Source organism: Muntiacus reevesi, chromosome 15 (genome assembly GCF_963930625.1).
Source record: "Muntiacus reevesi chromosome 15, mMunRee1.1, whole genome shotgun sequence".
Taxonomy (NCBI): Eukaryota; Metazoa; Chordata; class Mammalia; order Artiodactyla; family Cervidae; genus Muntiacus; species Muntiacus reevesi.
The window spans coordinates 39,397,210-39,413,224 of record NC_089263.1 but is presented as its reverse complement, the minus strand read 5'-3'; the positions used below and the strand labels follow the sequence as shown (position 1 = coordinate 39,413,224).

General features: G+C 37.2%; 1 protein-coding gene across 4 annotated transcripts in view; it reads left to right on the top strand.

Annotated features, from left to right (window-relative positions):
* HEATR5A (HEAT repeat containing 5A) overlaps nucleotides 1-15,432 on the top strand; it is a 93,987-nt gene extending 78,555 nt beyond the window's left edge. For 3 of the 4 annotated variants that reach the window (XM_065905842.1, XM_065905838.1, XM_065905839.1), the window contains exons 30-37: nucleotides 1,523-1,771; nucleotides 2,818-2,945; nucleotides 4,457-4,604; nucleotides 5,446-5,718; nucleotides 7,407-7,631; nucleotides 12,176-12,330; nucleotides 13,419-13,632; nucleotides 13,918-15,432. In XM_065905842.1, coding sequence (XP_065761914.1) covers nucleotides 1,523-1,771; nucleotides 2,818-2,945; nucleotides 4,457-4,604; nucleotides 5,446-5,718; nucleotides 7,407-7,631; nucleotides 12,176-12,330; nucleotides 13,419-13,632; nucleotides 13,918-14,225 — 1,700 coding nt within the window. In that variant the 3' untranslated portion in view covers nucleotides 14,226-15,432. The remainder of the gene's footprint in view (nucleotides 1-1,522; nucleotides 1,772-2,817; nucleotides 2,946-4,456; nucleotides 4,605-5,445; nucleotides 5,719-7,406; nucleotides 7,632-12,175; nucleotides 12,331-13,418; nucleotides 13,633-13,917) is intronic. The other variant, XM_065905841.1, reaches the window with a different exon arrangement.
* The last annotated feature ends 583 nt before the right edge of the window (nucleotides 15,433-16,015 follow it).

The following is a 16,015-nucleotide window of genomic DNA, read 5'->3' as shown; positions in this document are numbered from 1 at the left end:
TTTAAATTAAGATCACAAAGATATATAAGCTTTACACTTTTGTGTTTTACATTTTAGATTTTAGTCCTGCTGGAATTTATTTTTTGTGTGTCGATTGAAGATAAGGGTCTAATTTTATTTGTTTTTATTGGAGTATAGTTCCTTTACAATGTTGTGTTAGTTTCTGCTGTATAACACAATGAATCAGTTATACATATACATATATCCACTCTTTTTTATACATATATTCCCCCAAGGGAATCTAATTATACTCAGTTATTAATATCATACTTTGTGGATTGGATATCTGGCAGCTGCTTTTAATCTTCATGTTATTCCAAAACAGCTATTATTTTTTTCACTTCTTGCCAGCCTGTCAAGGTTCTATTAGAATTTTAATTACAATTATACAGAAAGATATGCAGAGTATTTATTGGACTTTGTACCTTTTAATAGCATTAAAAATGGAAATACGTTGATTTACTGAAAAAATTTATTAGCAAAAATGAATGACACATGAATCAACATATGTAAATCTCTAAAACATAATGTTAAGGGGGAAAGCAAGTTTGAAAACGATACACACAATGTGAGGCCTTTTAAGTAAACTCACACTAAATAACAGCATCTATTATTTATGAATACAAACGTCTAGTGTGAAAGTTTAAGACCTGAGACTGACTCACAGTGACTGGAGGAAAGTGGTTATAGAAGGAGGGGCAAGAATTAGTGGTATATATAGAGTTTTAGTGGTTTTGTTTGTTTTTTAAGAAATAGATTTAAGAATGGCAAAATGTTAATCTTAGAGGTAGGTGAGTATCAGCATTTGTTTTATACATGCATATACATACTCTGGGCTTCCCAGGTGGCTAAGTGGTAAAGAATCCCCCTGCCAGTGCAGGAGACAAGGGTTTGATTCCTGGGTCAGGAAGATCCCTTGGAGGAGGAGATGGCAAAATAATCCAGTATTCTTACCTGAAGAATTCCGTGGACAGAGGAGCCTGGCGGGCTACAGTTCATGGGGTCACAAAGAGTCGGACACAACTGAGTGACTGAGCATGCACGCACACACACTGTGGTTTCTCTTCAGATTGTGTGAACCTTTTGCATTCTACACACACATACACACACATCACATATTTGTTTTAAAATATTTTATAATTAAAAAGAGTTAGCCTACAAATTTCTTATGAAGTTTTAAGGATACGTCAGCACTGTGACCAACAGTTGTATGCTCAGGAGAAATAAAGTCACAGATAACAAAATATTGATAATATAGCAGCATGGATGATCCATCTCTAAAAACACTGTTAAGCAAAAACTCAGTCACAAACAGTTGCATACTGTGTATTTTCCCATTTCTGTGAAGTCCAAAAATGGGCAAAACTAAACTGTGGTGATAAAAGCCAACAAGTAGTTGCCTTGATTTCGGGGTACAGGCTGGAAACAGTCTATCTCTTGTAACAGATAAAAGGGAAAATGGATTGTGAACAGATCTCTTCATTTATTCCTCCTGAAGCTGTTTGCCTTCCCTTTTTTGTAGGTGGTGCTTTCTACACAGCAGAGACTAGTGAAAATGCAAAGCTACATTATTACAACTCCTGGGCGCTCATCTTGCATGCCACAGCACTGTGGCTTACAGGCACAGGCTTTGTCGTCGCTGACCCAGATGAGGGAGCCCCTCATCTCTCACGGCCCGTGACACCAACTTCCATGTGCCAGGGCTCATCCTCTGGACCCACGGTAAAGTCCCCTGAGGATGTCTACACTGAGAGATTCCATCTCATTTTAGGTCAGTGAAACCCTTTTTACCCTCTGCCAAACATACGGAGCTTTTCTTGGATTGTGGCTTCTTACCTGTCAGCTTTTGTGGCTGTTAACTTCATTCTTTATTAGGCAATAACAGTATACTGAGTCATCTACCCCTCCCTCCCCATTCTCAAGGATTACAAGGTTCAAGAAAGTATATTCACATACAGACCTGCATCAATATTTAAGGTCAAAGATAAAGGAGATTTTTACATTTATGAAGTTTCACCCATTTTTTTGGCTTTCTTAGAACTTCATTTTTAAAATGAGGTATCTTTCTAGATACAGTGAGTTTCTAGATTAAATGTTTTTCACACTTAACCTTGTTCTGAGGAAACAACCTGTTAGATCATTACCTATAAATAAGTTACTAACTGAAATGTGAGGGTTATAAAGGTCAGTAATTAACTAATAAGATTCCTGGTTCATCGAGCTTCTGTTACTCCTTCTGAAGCCAAACATGATCCGATTTGCTATATCCTTGGATATATTAAAGTTTTGTTTCTATTTGCCTTGAGAACTTTTTAAAAACAAACTTTTATGTAATAAAGACTGGTAGGCCATAAGCTGTGCAGTTTAATTACCTTAGTTCAAATTCTTGGTGTGCCTCATTTTAACGGACATTTAGCAAACTATTTAAGCTTTATGTGTTCAAAAGGAGTGGTAATAATAGTACCTACTTTCTGAGATACTGTAAGAGTGAAATGATATAGTTAAAGTACAATGCCTGATATATGGTAATCACTCAATTAATTATGAAACTCTACATGTTAAGTTCTGGCACAAATTTATTATAATTTTTGCAGTTAGTGCACAAGCCTAGTTGAGATTATTATTTGTGTACATGTTGATAAAAACCGTTAAAGAGACTGCCTTACCACTTAATTGTCTAGTCTTAAATTCATGGTGATTTATTTGCATTGCTTCTTTGCTAAGTTTATTTGTATATCTTATCAAAATAGAAGATTCTTTTAACGTCAGAAACCAAGAATCTAAAGAAGCCTTGTTCTCTTTCTCTGCTTTCTACAGGAATCAGTGTGAAGTTTCTGTGTTCCTTACGTTCAGATGCAACCATGGAAAGTATTACTGCCTGTTTACATGCGTTACAGGCCCTTCTGGACGTTCCTTGGCCAAGATCTAAAATTGGCAGTGATCAGGTGATTTCTTGTTGCTTGTCAGGCTTCTGTAGATTCCAAGGCACAGCAGCAGAAACGTGTTCAGGTTACTATAGTGAACAGCGGGTGAACACGGAGAAGTGAAAAGGAAACTAAACACGGCATAGCCAGGCCTCGGAACTGAAGTGCCACCAGCAGCCGTGCTGACTCGGGGCAGTCATGCCGCTGCCTGCCGCTTTCTGTCTCTGCTCCTGCCACACTTACTTTTGCTGCCACCAGTCCACCACGCTGTGTAGCAACTCTTCAGGCGAACTTTCTGCAGTGATGGGAAGCTTCTGTCTTGTACTGTCCTTGTTTCTTGCCGCTTCACTGCACTCTGCTTCTCATATACATCTGTATCTTATTCCCCATTTCCCCAAGAGAGAATCCTCTTGGTTCATGTTGTTAACTGTCAGTTGTGTAGTGTTCCTCTCGGCTGATTTCTCCATCAAGGTCTTTGTAAGAGACAACTGACTAGCCTCTAGGTGGAGTCAGACAGTAATACCAGATCTAATTGTGACCATGATTTGAAGGATCACTGTACAATGTATAGCACTTCCTTTAACTGCTTTCCCAAGAGCAACAATGCATTGGGCAGGCACCCTTAGCATCATATATTACCATATGCGTGAACACTTACTCGATAAGTTGTGTCTGGCTCTTTGTGACCCCAAGGACTGTAGTCCACCACAGTCCCCTGTTCATGGGATTTCCCAGACAAGAATACTGGAGTGGGTTGCCATTTCCTTCTCTAGGGGATCTTCCTGACCCAGGCATTGAACCTCAAACTCCTGTACTGGCAGGCAGGTTCTTTACCACTGAGCCCCCAGGGAAGCCGGTATTACCAGTATATTGAATTGTATATTAAATTGACTTTTGGATGTTAAGAAAAATAAATGGTATAATTTCCTCTCTGTATAGACTCTTATTTATTACCACTATCGTTTATTAGGTTTAAAGTATGACTCAGGCTCCTGCCTAACTTGAATTGCACATGGATAAGTTTTGAACTTTTTGTGCTTGTTAATTCTGTATGTTAAAACAAGTATTATAATGACTATTTCACACTTATTTTCAAAGATGAAAGAAAGTCACCAGAGTGACCAATAGAACAGGGGGAAAGTTAAGTAGTATTCTTCTAGTGTATTTCCTTTTGAGTGATATTCATTCTATGCTTAATAACTTACACACCGTTAATGTCATTTTTGCCACCATTCGTAAGTATTAGAAAACTTTAATACATCTCTGGGAATCTTTTATCTTGAATCTGGCAGTCCTTGTATACTTTGAGCCATGTTTTTTTATCTTGTTTTAGGAATTTCCTTGTTTGTTATCTCAGTGTAGGACCTGTGTGAAAATGATCTGTTGTCATAGTGCCATCTCCTACAAGATTGGACAGAAACCAACCTGGAGATGGTTTAAAGTGGAGCAAGTGTTACATAACTTTATTGCCCTAACACTGTTTTTTTCAAGTATACAATTTTCAAAATGTTCTCACCTGTTTTCTGTCATAGGACTTGGGTATTGAGTTGTTGAATGTACTACATCGAGTAATTTTGACTCGAGAATCACCTTCCATTCAACTGGCTTCTCTTGAAGTGGTCAGGCAGATTATCTGTGCGGCTCAAGAACATGTGAAGGAGAAAAGACGAAGTGCAGAAGGTGAACATTAAACGACAATGCCAAATTAATCACATGGCATCACTTCCTTTTTTTAAAAAAAAAAAGCTTTTTAAAGTATTGCTTATGTATCTATGTCATCCTGAGAATCTGTTGTGTATAGTACAAGTGAAACATCTCTAGGTATGACTTCAGATTCTCTCAGTCATCTCTGCATGTTACCTTGGGTATTGTTAGTAGCTAAAGTATTTTTCCTTGGGAAAATTAGAATTTTAACAGCCCTGGAAGGAAAAAAAATCCCTTATATGGATTGAGTACTTAACAGTGTTTACGAGTGTACAGGGAAAGAATTACTGACAATTTTTTAATGACTTAGTTTTATAAAGTGATTAAATTGCTCATTTATAAGTCCGATTTGACATTTGTGAGTATATCATTTAAGATTACGTTTGACTACATATAACAAAACCCAGTACAACAGTAGATTTAAAACACAAGGACTTATTCTCTCATCTACAACTCCAGAGGTTGGCAGTCCTGGGCTGAGATGGCAGTTTCATAAAGACATCAGAGACCTCAGTCCCTATCTTTCTGCCCAGCAACTACTTAAGGTGGTGAAGTCAGTGCTGGAGCTCTAGCTATCAGGTTCACATCTTAACTACATGGAGTTAACCAGACAATATTGCAAGGCCGAGAAGGTAACCAAGGATTTCTTTTGATCCACTACAACAAGAAGTCCAAGTAAAGACAACTCCTTTTACCTCCATAACTGCTTTCTCTTTCATTCTTTAAGACCCAAGGCTTGACCCATTTAAATGTGCTACCTACAACAGAAGCAAAGCAAACAAAGTATTTATTCAACACTGTTCTTTTTGTCTTCTAGTCGATGATGGGGCTGCCGAAAAGGAAACCTTGCCAGAATTTGGAGAGGGAAAGGACACCGGAGGACTTGTGCCTGGGAAGTCTTTGGTCTTTGCAACACTGGAGTTGTGTGTGTGCATTCTAGTTAGGCAGCTCCCAGGGCTAAATCCTAAATTGACAGGTAGCCCAGGAGTGAAAGCAACAAAGCCACAGATGCTGTCAGAAGATGGAAGTAGGCTGGTTTCAGCTGCGTTAGTTATCCTCTCTGAACTTCCCGCAGTGTGCTCTCCTGAAGGTATGTTGTGGTATGGGATGGCTTTCCTTGACCCGAAAGGAGAGAAATGGGTTTGATAGATAATGGAGATAATGGTTGCTAATCTTCTTTTCATTAAACAAATGGTGACCCAAAGATTTGGGTATTGTCTTTAATCCTTTACGATTAACGTTATAGTAATTTATCTTACTAAAAGGATGAAAGTAAATATAGGGACAGCATGTACTCTAAAAAAATAACGCTCTTCAATGGGTTTTTTGTTTGTTTTTTTTTTTTTAGAAATATTTTAAACGAGTTGATGGCAATTACTCTCTGGGGCATTTTTTGGTATACAGTATCTAATGAACTTTCTCTGCCTCAGTTTTGATAGAAGCTTCTCATCATATCCAGTTCCGTTTAGAATCAAGTCCATACTTTTAATATAGTGTCTAAGGCTCTCCATAGGGCTCTGCCGAGTACCGCTGCCTCTTGGTACCTTCTGTGTGAACCATAAACCTAGGAGGTTCCATGCTTAGCCCTGTTCTGTGCTATTGCCAATGGTGTTACTTGATCTGAAATGACACCACCCCTTCCCTTCTTTTTAAAATTCTGCCTTCCTTTGAAATTCAACTCCAGCCCTACTTCATCTGTGAAGGCTTCCCTAAAAACTGGCTTATATTGAGTTTTGTTTTCCTGTGTGTGTAGCTTCCATATGTATATACATAGTTTTTTGTTGTTGTTGTTGTTACATATAGAGGCATTATATGTACTCTATTATATAGAGAAGATAAATATATACACACACACACACAGACATATGTCTTACTTCCAGCAAAATGTTTACCCTCTAGTGCTCTAGCACATAATAAGGACTCAGTACTTTATAATAGATACTTAATTGGTAAGCATATTTCTGCTTAAATGTGACTTGACAGACTCATATGCTGTCTTGTTTTTAATATAACTTCAAGCTTCAATTTTACTTAAAACCTTGTATTCCTTATTCTCACACCTGCCTTATACCAAGAGTGCAGAAAAAGTGACTAGCAAAGGACTAAGGGCAAAAATACACTACATGAGTTTTGTGGATAGCCCCTGGGAAAACTTAATTGACCGTTTTAACTTTAGTCTCTTCCCTTTCCTTTTAAACAAAGTGACTTTTTAACTACTTAGTGGCCATGGAAACTTTAATTTTTTGTACTGACTCACTGCAAATTGCAAGGCTTAATATAAAATAAATCCCCCAAATGCATAGTGGTAGTGAATGTACTTAATGCCACTGAGCTATACACTTAAAACTGGTCAAGTGGGACTTTCCTGGTGGTCCAGTGGCTAAGACTCCATATTCCCAATGTAGGCGACCTGGGCTCGGTCCCTGGTCAGGGAACTAGATCCCACATGCCACAAATAATACCCAGCACAGCCAAATTAAAAAAAAAGGTTAAAGTGGTAAATTTTTGTTAAAAATATTTTACCACACTAAAAAAAGTAAATTCAGTGTTTGTCAGCTACCAAATAAAATCACACAGCACAAGATAATGATACTGTGATATAATTTAAATAACATTTCCAATTAGAACCTAAATTTAATCCAGTCTTTAAAATCTTAAGGTTATTAAAACTGTTAAAGAAAAATAATCTTAAAAGCTTGACATAACCTTACTCATTTGGTAATTTCTTTTGAGGAACTATATATAGATTGAAATAGTGTTTTTCAAAATGTCTTATAGGAAGCATCTCAATCCTTCCTACTATACTGTACCTCACAATTGGAGTCCTCAGGGAAACTGCTGTGAAGTTACCTGGAGGCCAGCTGTCTTCAACGGTTGCAGCTTCCCTACAGGCTCTGAAAGGAATATTGGCTTCTCCCATGGCCCGAGCAGAAAAGAGCCATACTGCTTGGACGGACCTTCTCCGTAGTGCTTTAACTACGATTCTTGACTGTTGGGATCCAGGTAAGTCAGGCTTTTTGGAAGCAGTTGTGCAGTTTGTTTTAAAAAGCAAGATGGACGGTTTTTTGAGAATAAGCTGTTTACTTGATCGTGTTTGGCAGTCTCGCCTAGAGGAGACCGGGTTCACTACATATTTAGAGGGTATGTATCATAGGTAGAAGGTTATCTATAGTCTCATTTTAGTATCTTTAACATTAATGCAAAAAAATGGCTAGAAGCCTGTGTGTTGACAGTGAGAGACCTTCAAATGTAATAATATGTTAATTTAAAAATATGGTATCATCCATGTCAGAATTTTTTAATACACACAGTATACTGAAAACTGGATAAGATGTACATTATAATTCAAGACTAATCTGGTTTATATCCTCACTCCAGCACCAGTGCTGAGTGACTAGACAAGCTATATAATTCTCTGAGCGTTAGTTTTCTCATTAACAAAATAAGGAGATTGTGTTACAGGAAACTGTTAGATCAGTAACATCATATATGAAAATTATTTCACTTTTTACTTGGTGTATATCAGTAAATGATAGCCAGTATTATGTTCAATATCCATTCAAATTAGTTTTTCTCTGTTATGGTTATATAGGTTTTATTTTCAACATTGTCATTGGGATTGTAAAAAGTGTTTACACATATTATAATTAACCCTGCGTTCTTTGTTCTGTTTATCAGTGTCACAGTTCACCATATTCTGTTTCATGTGGTAAAAAGATTGCAGTTGAATGCAGCAGTTAATTGACCACACACTTTGTGCCCAGAGTTGGGAGTCTGGGGAAGTCTAGTGCCTACAGATTGCCATTGGGTGTGATTAACACCATAGAAACTCCGGAAGGCAACAGTAATAACTTACTTATCACTGCATTTCTAGTATAATGGAATAGAGACAACTGGCAAAAAATTAGAATGGTTCTGTTTGAGTGAACCAGGCAGAGTGTTGTAGTATATAGGGTTCTGTGGAAGCGCATGCTGAGATGCAGTTTGGCGAGCAAAAATCTTTGAAGGCAGTGGGGAAAGCAGTGTTAGGCAAAAGAAGTCAAACTGCAGTACAAGTGTCCAGCAGAGCTCAGCACACCTGCGGGGGTCCTCTGAATATTGCCCGTCAGTGCCTTTCAAAGGACAACGGTGTTTGCACGTCAGCTCAGATGTGGCTGCCCCCTGAAGACTGTGCTGTCAGTCGAGGCAGCTCTGGGGCTGAGGTCGGCCTGAGGGAGCTGACCATGCTCCTCACAGCTGGGCAGGACCTCCCCCTATAGAGGGGAGCTCAGTGGTACCCCTCGAACTACCAGGAGAGAGTTCTGAAAAGAGTTTCTTAAAGGATAAGGAAGTATTCTCCATTCTCCACACAGACATCATAGAAATGTATTCGCACACATTTTGATACAAGACCAGGAAACTTAAGTAGTATGGTGTATTTGGGGACAGCAATAGTGCAGTGAGTGAATGTAGGTTTGAGGGGAAGAGTAAGAAGGTAGTGAACGGTAATGAGTAAAGAAATGAAGTTGGATAGTACATAGGGTCAGATGGTGGAAGGTTTGGCATGATTAATGATTTGGACTGCCTTTAATAGGCATGTGTCTTCTTAAAATAGGAGCGAAGTGATAGAATTTACTGGTAGTTTGGTATAGGAGTTGAAAGGGTAAAGTGATTTGAGCATTCATAGTGCTCTTAACAGAAATACCAAAGGGAGGGTTTTCAGGGGAAGAGAGTGAATTGATTTTGAAATGCCTATAGGATAATCAAGTGAAACAAACTATGAAGTGCTCAGGGATTCAAGAAAGTCTGGCTGGAGATGGTTTTAGATTGCGTGTATTCGGGAGTTGTCAGTGCCACCTATGGGATGGTTGAAATCAGCTAACTTGGGTTTATGCAACAAGATGGGAGGAGATTCTGAATATAATGCAGTAACAGAAGCCAAAGAAAAGAGTTTTAATGACTAGAGACTAGGCAGCAGTGTAAATTACACTCTGGAGATCATGCTTACAGTGTTTAGGCACAAATGTGAAGTAAGGAGGGGAAGGGTCAAGTTCAGGCTTCTCTTGACTGGAAGAAAGCAAACGAAGATACAGGGTCAAGGAAGTTTTTTTTTTTTTTTTTCAGATGAGGGTCTAGCTAATGGGGAGAAAAGGTGGAGATAGTGTTATAGTTGGAACTACTAGGAAAGAAAGCAGCATCCTTTTCTAGGCAGAAAGAAAACAAAAATTCACGGCACATTTAGAAGGAGGAATCTCTGCCAATATGAAGACCAGGAGGTAAGGATGGAAAGTAATAAGTGTAGGTTGTCAGGTTGAGCTTGCCTCTTTCATCTCACGCACAGGCACACAGATGCTTTTCTGTCGTCTGTCAGGGAATGAGGTTAGGACATGGAGGATTTGGACTCGCTAGTGAGAAGAAATAAGGAAGGGGCTGATCGTGCTAGGGAAAACATTTACAACATAACAGATTGCTCCAAGACTTAGTGCTTCAAAGAACAAACATTTGTTATCTGACAGTGTTGGAGGGTTAGGAACTGGGGAGCTGTGTGGCTGGGTGGTTCTGTCTCAGGGTGTCTCATGAAGTTACTGTTAAGATGATGGCCAGGGTCACAGCTAAAGAACCCATTTCTGACTCGTGGCTGTTGGTAAGAGGCCTCAGTCTCTCACTGGCTGTTAGCAGGAGGCCTCAATCCCTTACCACATAGAGCTAATGTCAAGGGAACCTTGGATCTTATTGTAGGTAAAAGAGAATTAAGAGGAACATTGGGCTTTTCTGGTAGCTCAGCTGGTAAGAATCTGCCTGCAATGCATGAGACCCCATTTCTGTTCCTACATTGGGAAGATCCCCTGGAGAAGGGATAGGCTACCCACTCCAGTATTCTTGGCCTTTCCTGGTGGCTCAGATGATAAAAGAATCTGCTTGCAATGCGGAAGACCTGGGTTCAATCCTTGAGTTGGGAAGATCCCCTGGAGAAGGGCGTGGCAACCCACTCCAGTATTCTTGCCTGGAGAATCCCCACGGACAGAAGAGCCACGGACAGAAGACCCTCCATGGGGTCACAAAGAGTCGGACATGACCGAGACACTAAGCACATAAGGGAACTGGGGCATGAATGGCAGAATAAGGAAATTTTAGAAGAAATGGGAAGAGGAACCCAGGAGAGCATTATTTACGGAGAATAAAAAGACATTTTTATACTACATAGACTAGCTCTTGTAGTGTCAAGTCACTGTAAATGAATAACTTGGCTGTATAGGAAACACTGTGGCATTATAAGTAACAGTATATTCTCTGGAATCAAACTCAACACCTTAATAATAACTGTGTGATTTTGGCAAATTACTGAATTTCTATTCTTCAGTTTCTTGTCCATAAAATGGGGGAAATGAGGAATACCTTCCTCATGATGTTACTGTGAGGATTAAATATAAAGTGCTTATAATAATGCTTTCATAATTTTAAATGTTGGCCTTGCACCTATTTTACCTTAAAATTATCCAAATTATTCTTATAAATATATCTCCTTCTCATCTATAATATTTTGCCTTCATTAGTGCTGTGTTGCAAGTGTCAACTCAAGTATTAATCTCCTCAAACCTTCTTCTGACTGCCCAATGTAGCAACTCCTGGTTGCCATAGACCTTGTGACTAGTTGAAATTAAATTCTTTATTTACTTCCTGGCATATAGTACATCTTCTCTGTAAACTGCATTCCTAGGGCCAGAAAGAGTGCTGGCACATAAAAAGTTTCTTCAATATTTGATGAGTGAATGTTACCAAACAATATGTATATGTAATTTCTTCCTAAGTAGCAATCCATTCTTACACAATTTAATGAATTGCATTTTCCATGCCTTTTCAAATAACATTGATTTTCCACAGCAGGTTTATTAAAATTATTTAATGAGAGTATGACTTTGGAAAATGAAGGTAAATTACATCTAGTAGAAAATTCCTTTAAATGATTGTGACACACACAGATTTTCACATTTTTCTGTACTCTTACGAAATAGTATATGTAACAAAATGCTAAGTTATTTTCACTTGACACATGTATTATCAAAAATATGAATAGTTTAAACTTAGCAAAGAAAAGACCATTTCCAAGCACCTCTGCATTTCTCTCCGATGAAAATAGTTAATTTATTTTGAGCATTTATGTACAATATGCTATTCTGAATGCTATATGAGGATTAACTCATTTAACTTACAAACTTAAGTACTATTACTCTCATTTTCCAGATGAGAAAACTGAAGACAGGGTTAAATAGCCAAGGTGACACAACTAATAAATGCATATATCTAGTAAATATATATATGTATTTACTGATCTCTTTACTTGTGAAGATTATAATTACTTTGGTAATTCTTGACTCTAGAATTACTTAAAATGTGCATTTTGAAGCTATATCATTTGCCAGGATTCTTAGTAAGTCACTATTTATTGTCTGTAACCCTTTGGTGCCCCCCAAAATTGTTACTACCAAATTAAAGAAAGTTTCACAGATATATAAGACAGTAAATATGACAGTATCAGGATCTGTTTTTCATTGATTACTTCTCCTTAGTAGATGGAACACACCAAGAACTTGATGAAGTCAGTCTGCTTACCGCTATCACAGTATTTATTTTGTCTACAAGTCCAGAAGTAACTACGATCCCATGCCTTCAGAAGCGCTGTATTGAGAAATTTAAGGCCACTCTTGAGATAAAAGATCCTATGGTAAGTGTCTTTAGAAGACAGATGTTTATAATAGGAATACGTCTAGGCTTCTAAAAACTTTTGTGATTTTGTTGGTTCCAACAAAAAGTACCAGACTAAAGCTTTTATTTTTAGGTTTGGATTAATTTGTATTCTTAGGTTAAAGTCAAATAATAATGGTCTTGTTTTTTGGCCCTGAGGATAGAATGTAGTTAGTTAGAGAAAGATAAAGAAAATATTAAAAATACCACCAACTAAATTTGAAATAGGGGCATCTTAAAATTGATACATTCCTAGAACTTCAGTGGGTTTCCTTTCAGAAGGGAAAGGAAAGGAGGACTCTAACACATGCCTTCAGTACATGACTGTAAAATGATGAGACTGATTTCAAAAACAGCACATACAAATTAATCCCATTCCTTTCTGATCCTTTTATTTGCTTGATTAATTTCCTATGTTTTTAGGTGCTACAGAATAAGTTTGTAGCACATGATCACAAATAGATAAACTCTAAAATTCAGGAACCAGGTTTTCTCTCAGAAAAAAACAATTATTCAGATATCATCACAGTGATTATTTGTATATCTGATGTAGTCATCTTTTATTCTTCTGTCCTGTTTACTTCCTCTGTCCTAACAGTAGCTTTATGTAGCAGTTTCAAAGTCGTGCCTCCGATATGTGGTGACACATCATTAATACAGTCTAGACACCGTTCCCTGACACCTTCATTGCATCAAATATATGTGATTCTTCATCTAAAACGTTTTCCAAAATCTCCAAAATATTTTTCAAGGTTCTTTTCTTTTATATATATATTACAGAAAGACACATAAAGGGGGAAAATAGAAACCTGTCAAAAAAAGAAAAATTAACCACTTTATTCCCACTCCAAGCTGTCACAGCCACTGTTAGCATGCAATTTGAATTTAGTGTTTGGACTTCCAGAATTGAAGATAAAATAGAAATAAGTTTTAAGTTTGGGTACAGGGGGTCGGTGGGAAAATTTTTTCCTTTACATTTTTAAACTTTTAAAACTTTAATTAAAACTTACATTTTAATGTAAATTTGTATTTATGGTTTATACTTTTTTTTGTCTCTTATCTGACTAGGTACAAATCAAGACCTATCAGCTCCTCCTTTCCATTTTTCAGTATCCAAATCCAGCTGTTTCCTATCCATACATTTACTCTTTAGTATCCTCTATCGTGGAAAAGTTGCAGGAAATAGATAGGAGAAAACCTGAAGAAACTACTGAGCTTCAGATCTTTCAAGAAGGCATAAAGGTCCTGGAAGCACTGGTGGCCGTTGCTGAGGAACAGCACCGTAAGTGCTAGCACTGAATGCATACCAACAGTTAGTTCAAAGTTAGAACTTGGATGTTCTTTAAAGTATAAAGCATCCCATTAGTCACTTAATATTGTATTTTCACACTTGCAGAAAGGCAGATGTTGATGTTAACCCCAAGTATTGATATTACTTAGTATCAATTTGGGAGAAGAGATTGGAAGAACTGCTTCCCGTCAGGTTGGGGAAATAGGTTCCTATCAAGTGTGTATGGATCATTTACACCCCTGAAACCAGGGCTTACATAGTTTGTTTACTTTCCAGGCTCTCAGCTCGTGGCCTGTCTTCTGCCCATCCTCATTTCCTTCCTTTTGGATGAGAATGCCCTGGGATCAGCAACTTCCATAATGAGAAATCTCCATGACTTTGCTTTGCAAAATCTCATGCAGATTGGCCCTCAGTACTCATCCGTCTTTAAAAGTGTAATGGCTTCTTCTCCAGCCTTGAAAGCCCGCCTTGAAGCTGCTATAAAGGGCAATCAAGAAACTGTCAAAGTCAAGACACCAACATCTAAACATACTAATAACTCTGGGAAGAGTTCAAGCATCCAGTTAAAGACCAACTTCCTGTGATTTTTCTTTTTTTTTTTTTTTTTAAACTAGTAAGCACCTTAACCCAATACTTGATCATTTCCTTCACTTTGGGGGCAAAAGTGACATTTTAGACACAAGTGCACTTGAGGTCTGGCTATTTATTTTAATTTAAATAGCTTACTTTGGAAAGTCACAGCCAACTTACTTTTTGTGGTGTGTGTGTGTGTGTGTTTTTCTTTCATATAATAAAACCACAGAGCTCAGTCAGAATTCTTGCCAGGAATGTCAATAAAATGCTAAAGAATTAAACTCAGAAAACCAACCACTGCTTTAAAAACAAAATTTATTTCTTCTAACAGTCCATATACATATGATATACTTAATACATTGACAGATATAGATTTGATTCTAAATAAATTATCTGCATTTACATTGTATCCCAATTGCTAATTTAAAATTCTGCCTTATTCAATAATTGTATTAAACTTTCTTGGAGTTCTCAAACAATGTAAGTGACTGGAAAGCTATTTAGGAAACTTGGTTTAGAAGTATCTAATATATATATAATAGTACAAATTAATTACAGTCCTACAGTGCAACTTAAGATTCGGTACCTATAAATATCATGACATTTTATGATCTACTGGTTTTATTTGTATTGAGTTTGGAAAATTGACATTTTAATCATTTTAAATATAACCAGGGCATTTCTATTTCTCCCATGAATTTTCTTTTACCTCTGTTCCTAACAATTTTCTTCATTTTCATTTGTGGCAAACATTCATACCAATGAGTTTAATATAATTCATATCTATATTTTAATTAACTATGGGTTTCTATAAATGTTAAATTTAGTACAAATTTAGATCATCAATGAATAAGTATGTTTTTTTAACCTGAAACATATTTTAATATAGAAAAATCTGATGATGAAGTCATTTTGGTTGAAAAGTATTTTTTAATTGTTGATGATCATTGACTCTCCTTCCACTTCAGTGTTATACTGTGTGAATTAAACACTGTGTCAAAACAAAGCACTTCCCCATTAAAAATTAAAACCCAAAGTGAGAGGGGCATATTCAGAATGGAGAGACACTTGGAGTCAAGCAAAAGCAATGTGATGTACTCTATTTTATTATGTTTGTATATAAATACACTTGTAAATTGTTCAGAATGAAAACATTTGACAAATTCTAACACTACTATCAATTTTTCTAATTTACATAAATAAAGCTAATTTTCTTTATCATTCTTGTATGTGAAATTATTTTACCCACAAAAGATGGCTGGTTAGTCTTAAAGAGCGCAGAAAATCATTTCTGTGGAGCAAATAATATTTTCTCTAAAACTTAGCCTGTTTTCTTTGAAGAGTCCTGTTTTGCGCACATTCTTTGCAGTGGTTTGCATTCTTTGTGTTCCTAATTGTCTCTATGAATTTGTATACTTGCTGTTCCCTTCATGTGAATGCCCTTCTTCGCCTGTTCTATCTGGCTGACTTCCACTCCTTTTAGATCTGGTTTAAATGTCACTTTCCCTAGATAACTCCTTAAGGCTTCTTACCCTCCCCTCAGACCAAGCAACTGTAACTCCTTCTTCATCTGTGTTCCTACAGATTTCTTCCATGCATTGAACATCACATTACATTTTAATATTTCCCTTTTAGACTGTGCCTCCTGAAAGTGAGAAATTTTGTCTTCTATAACTGCCTGTGTGACATCAACTAGACACTTAAAAAATGTTGAACTGCACTGATGTAGGATGAATTTGAACTCAGAAATGTATCCCCTTGCAAGGCAAATGCTAGAATGGGATATTCTCAGGATAAAATT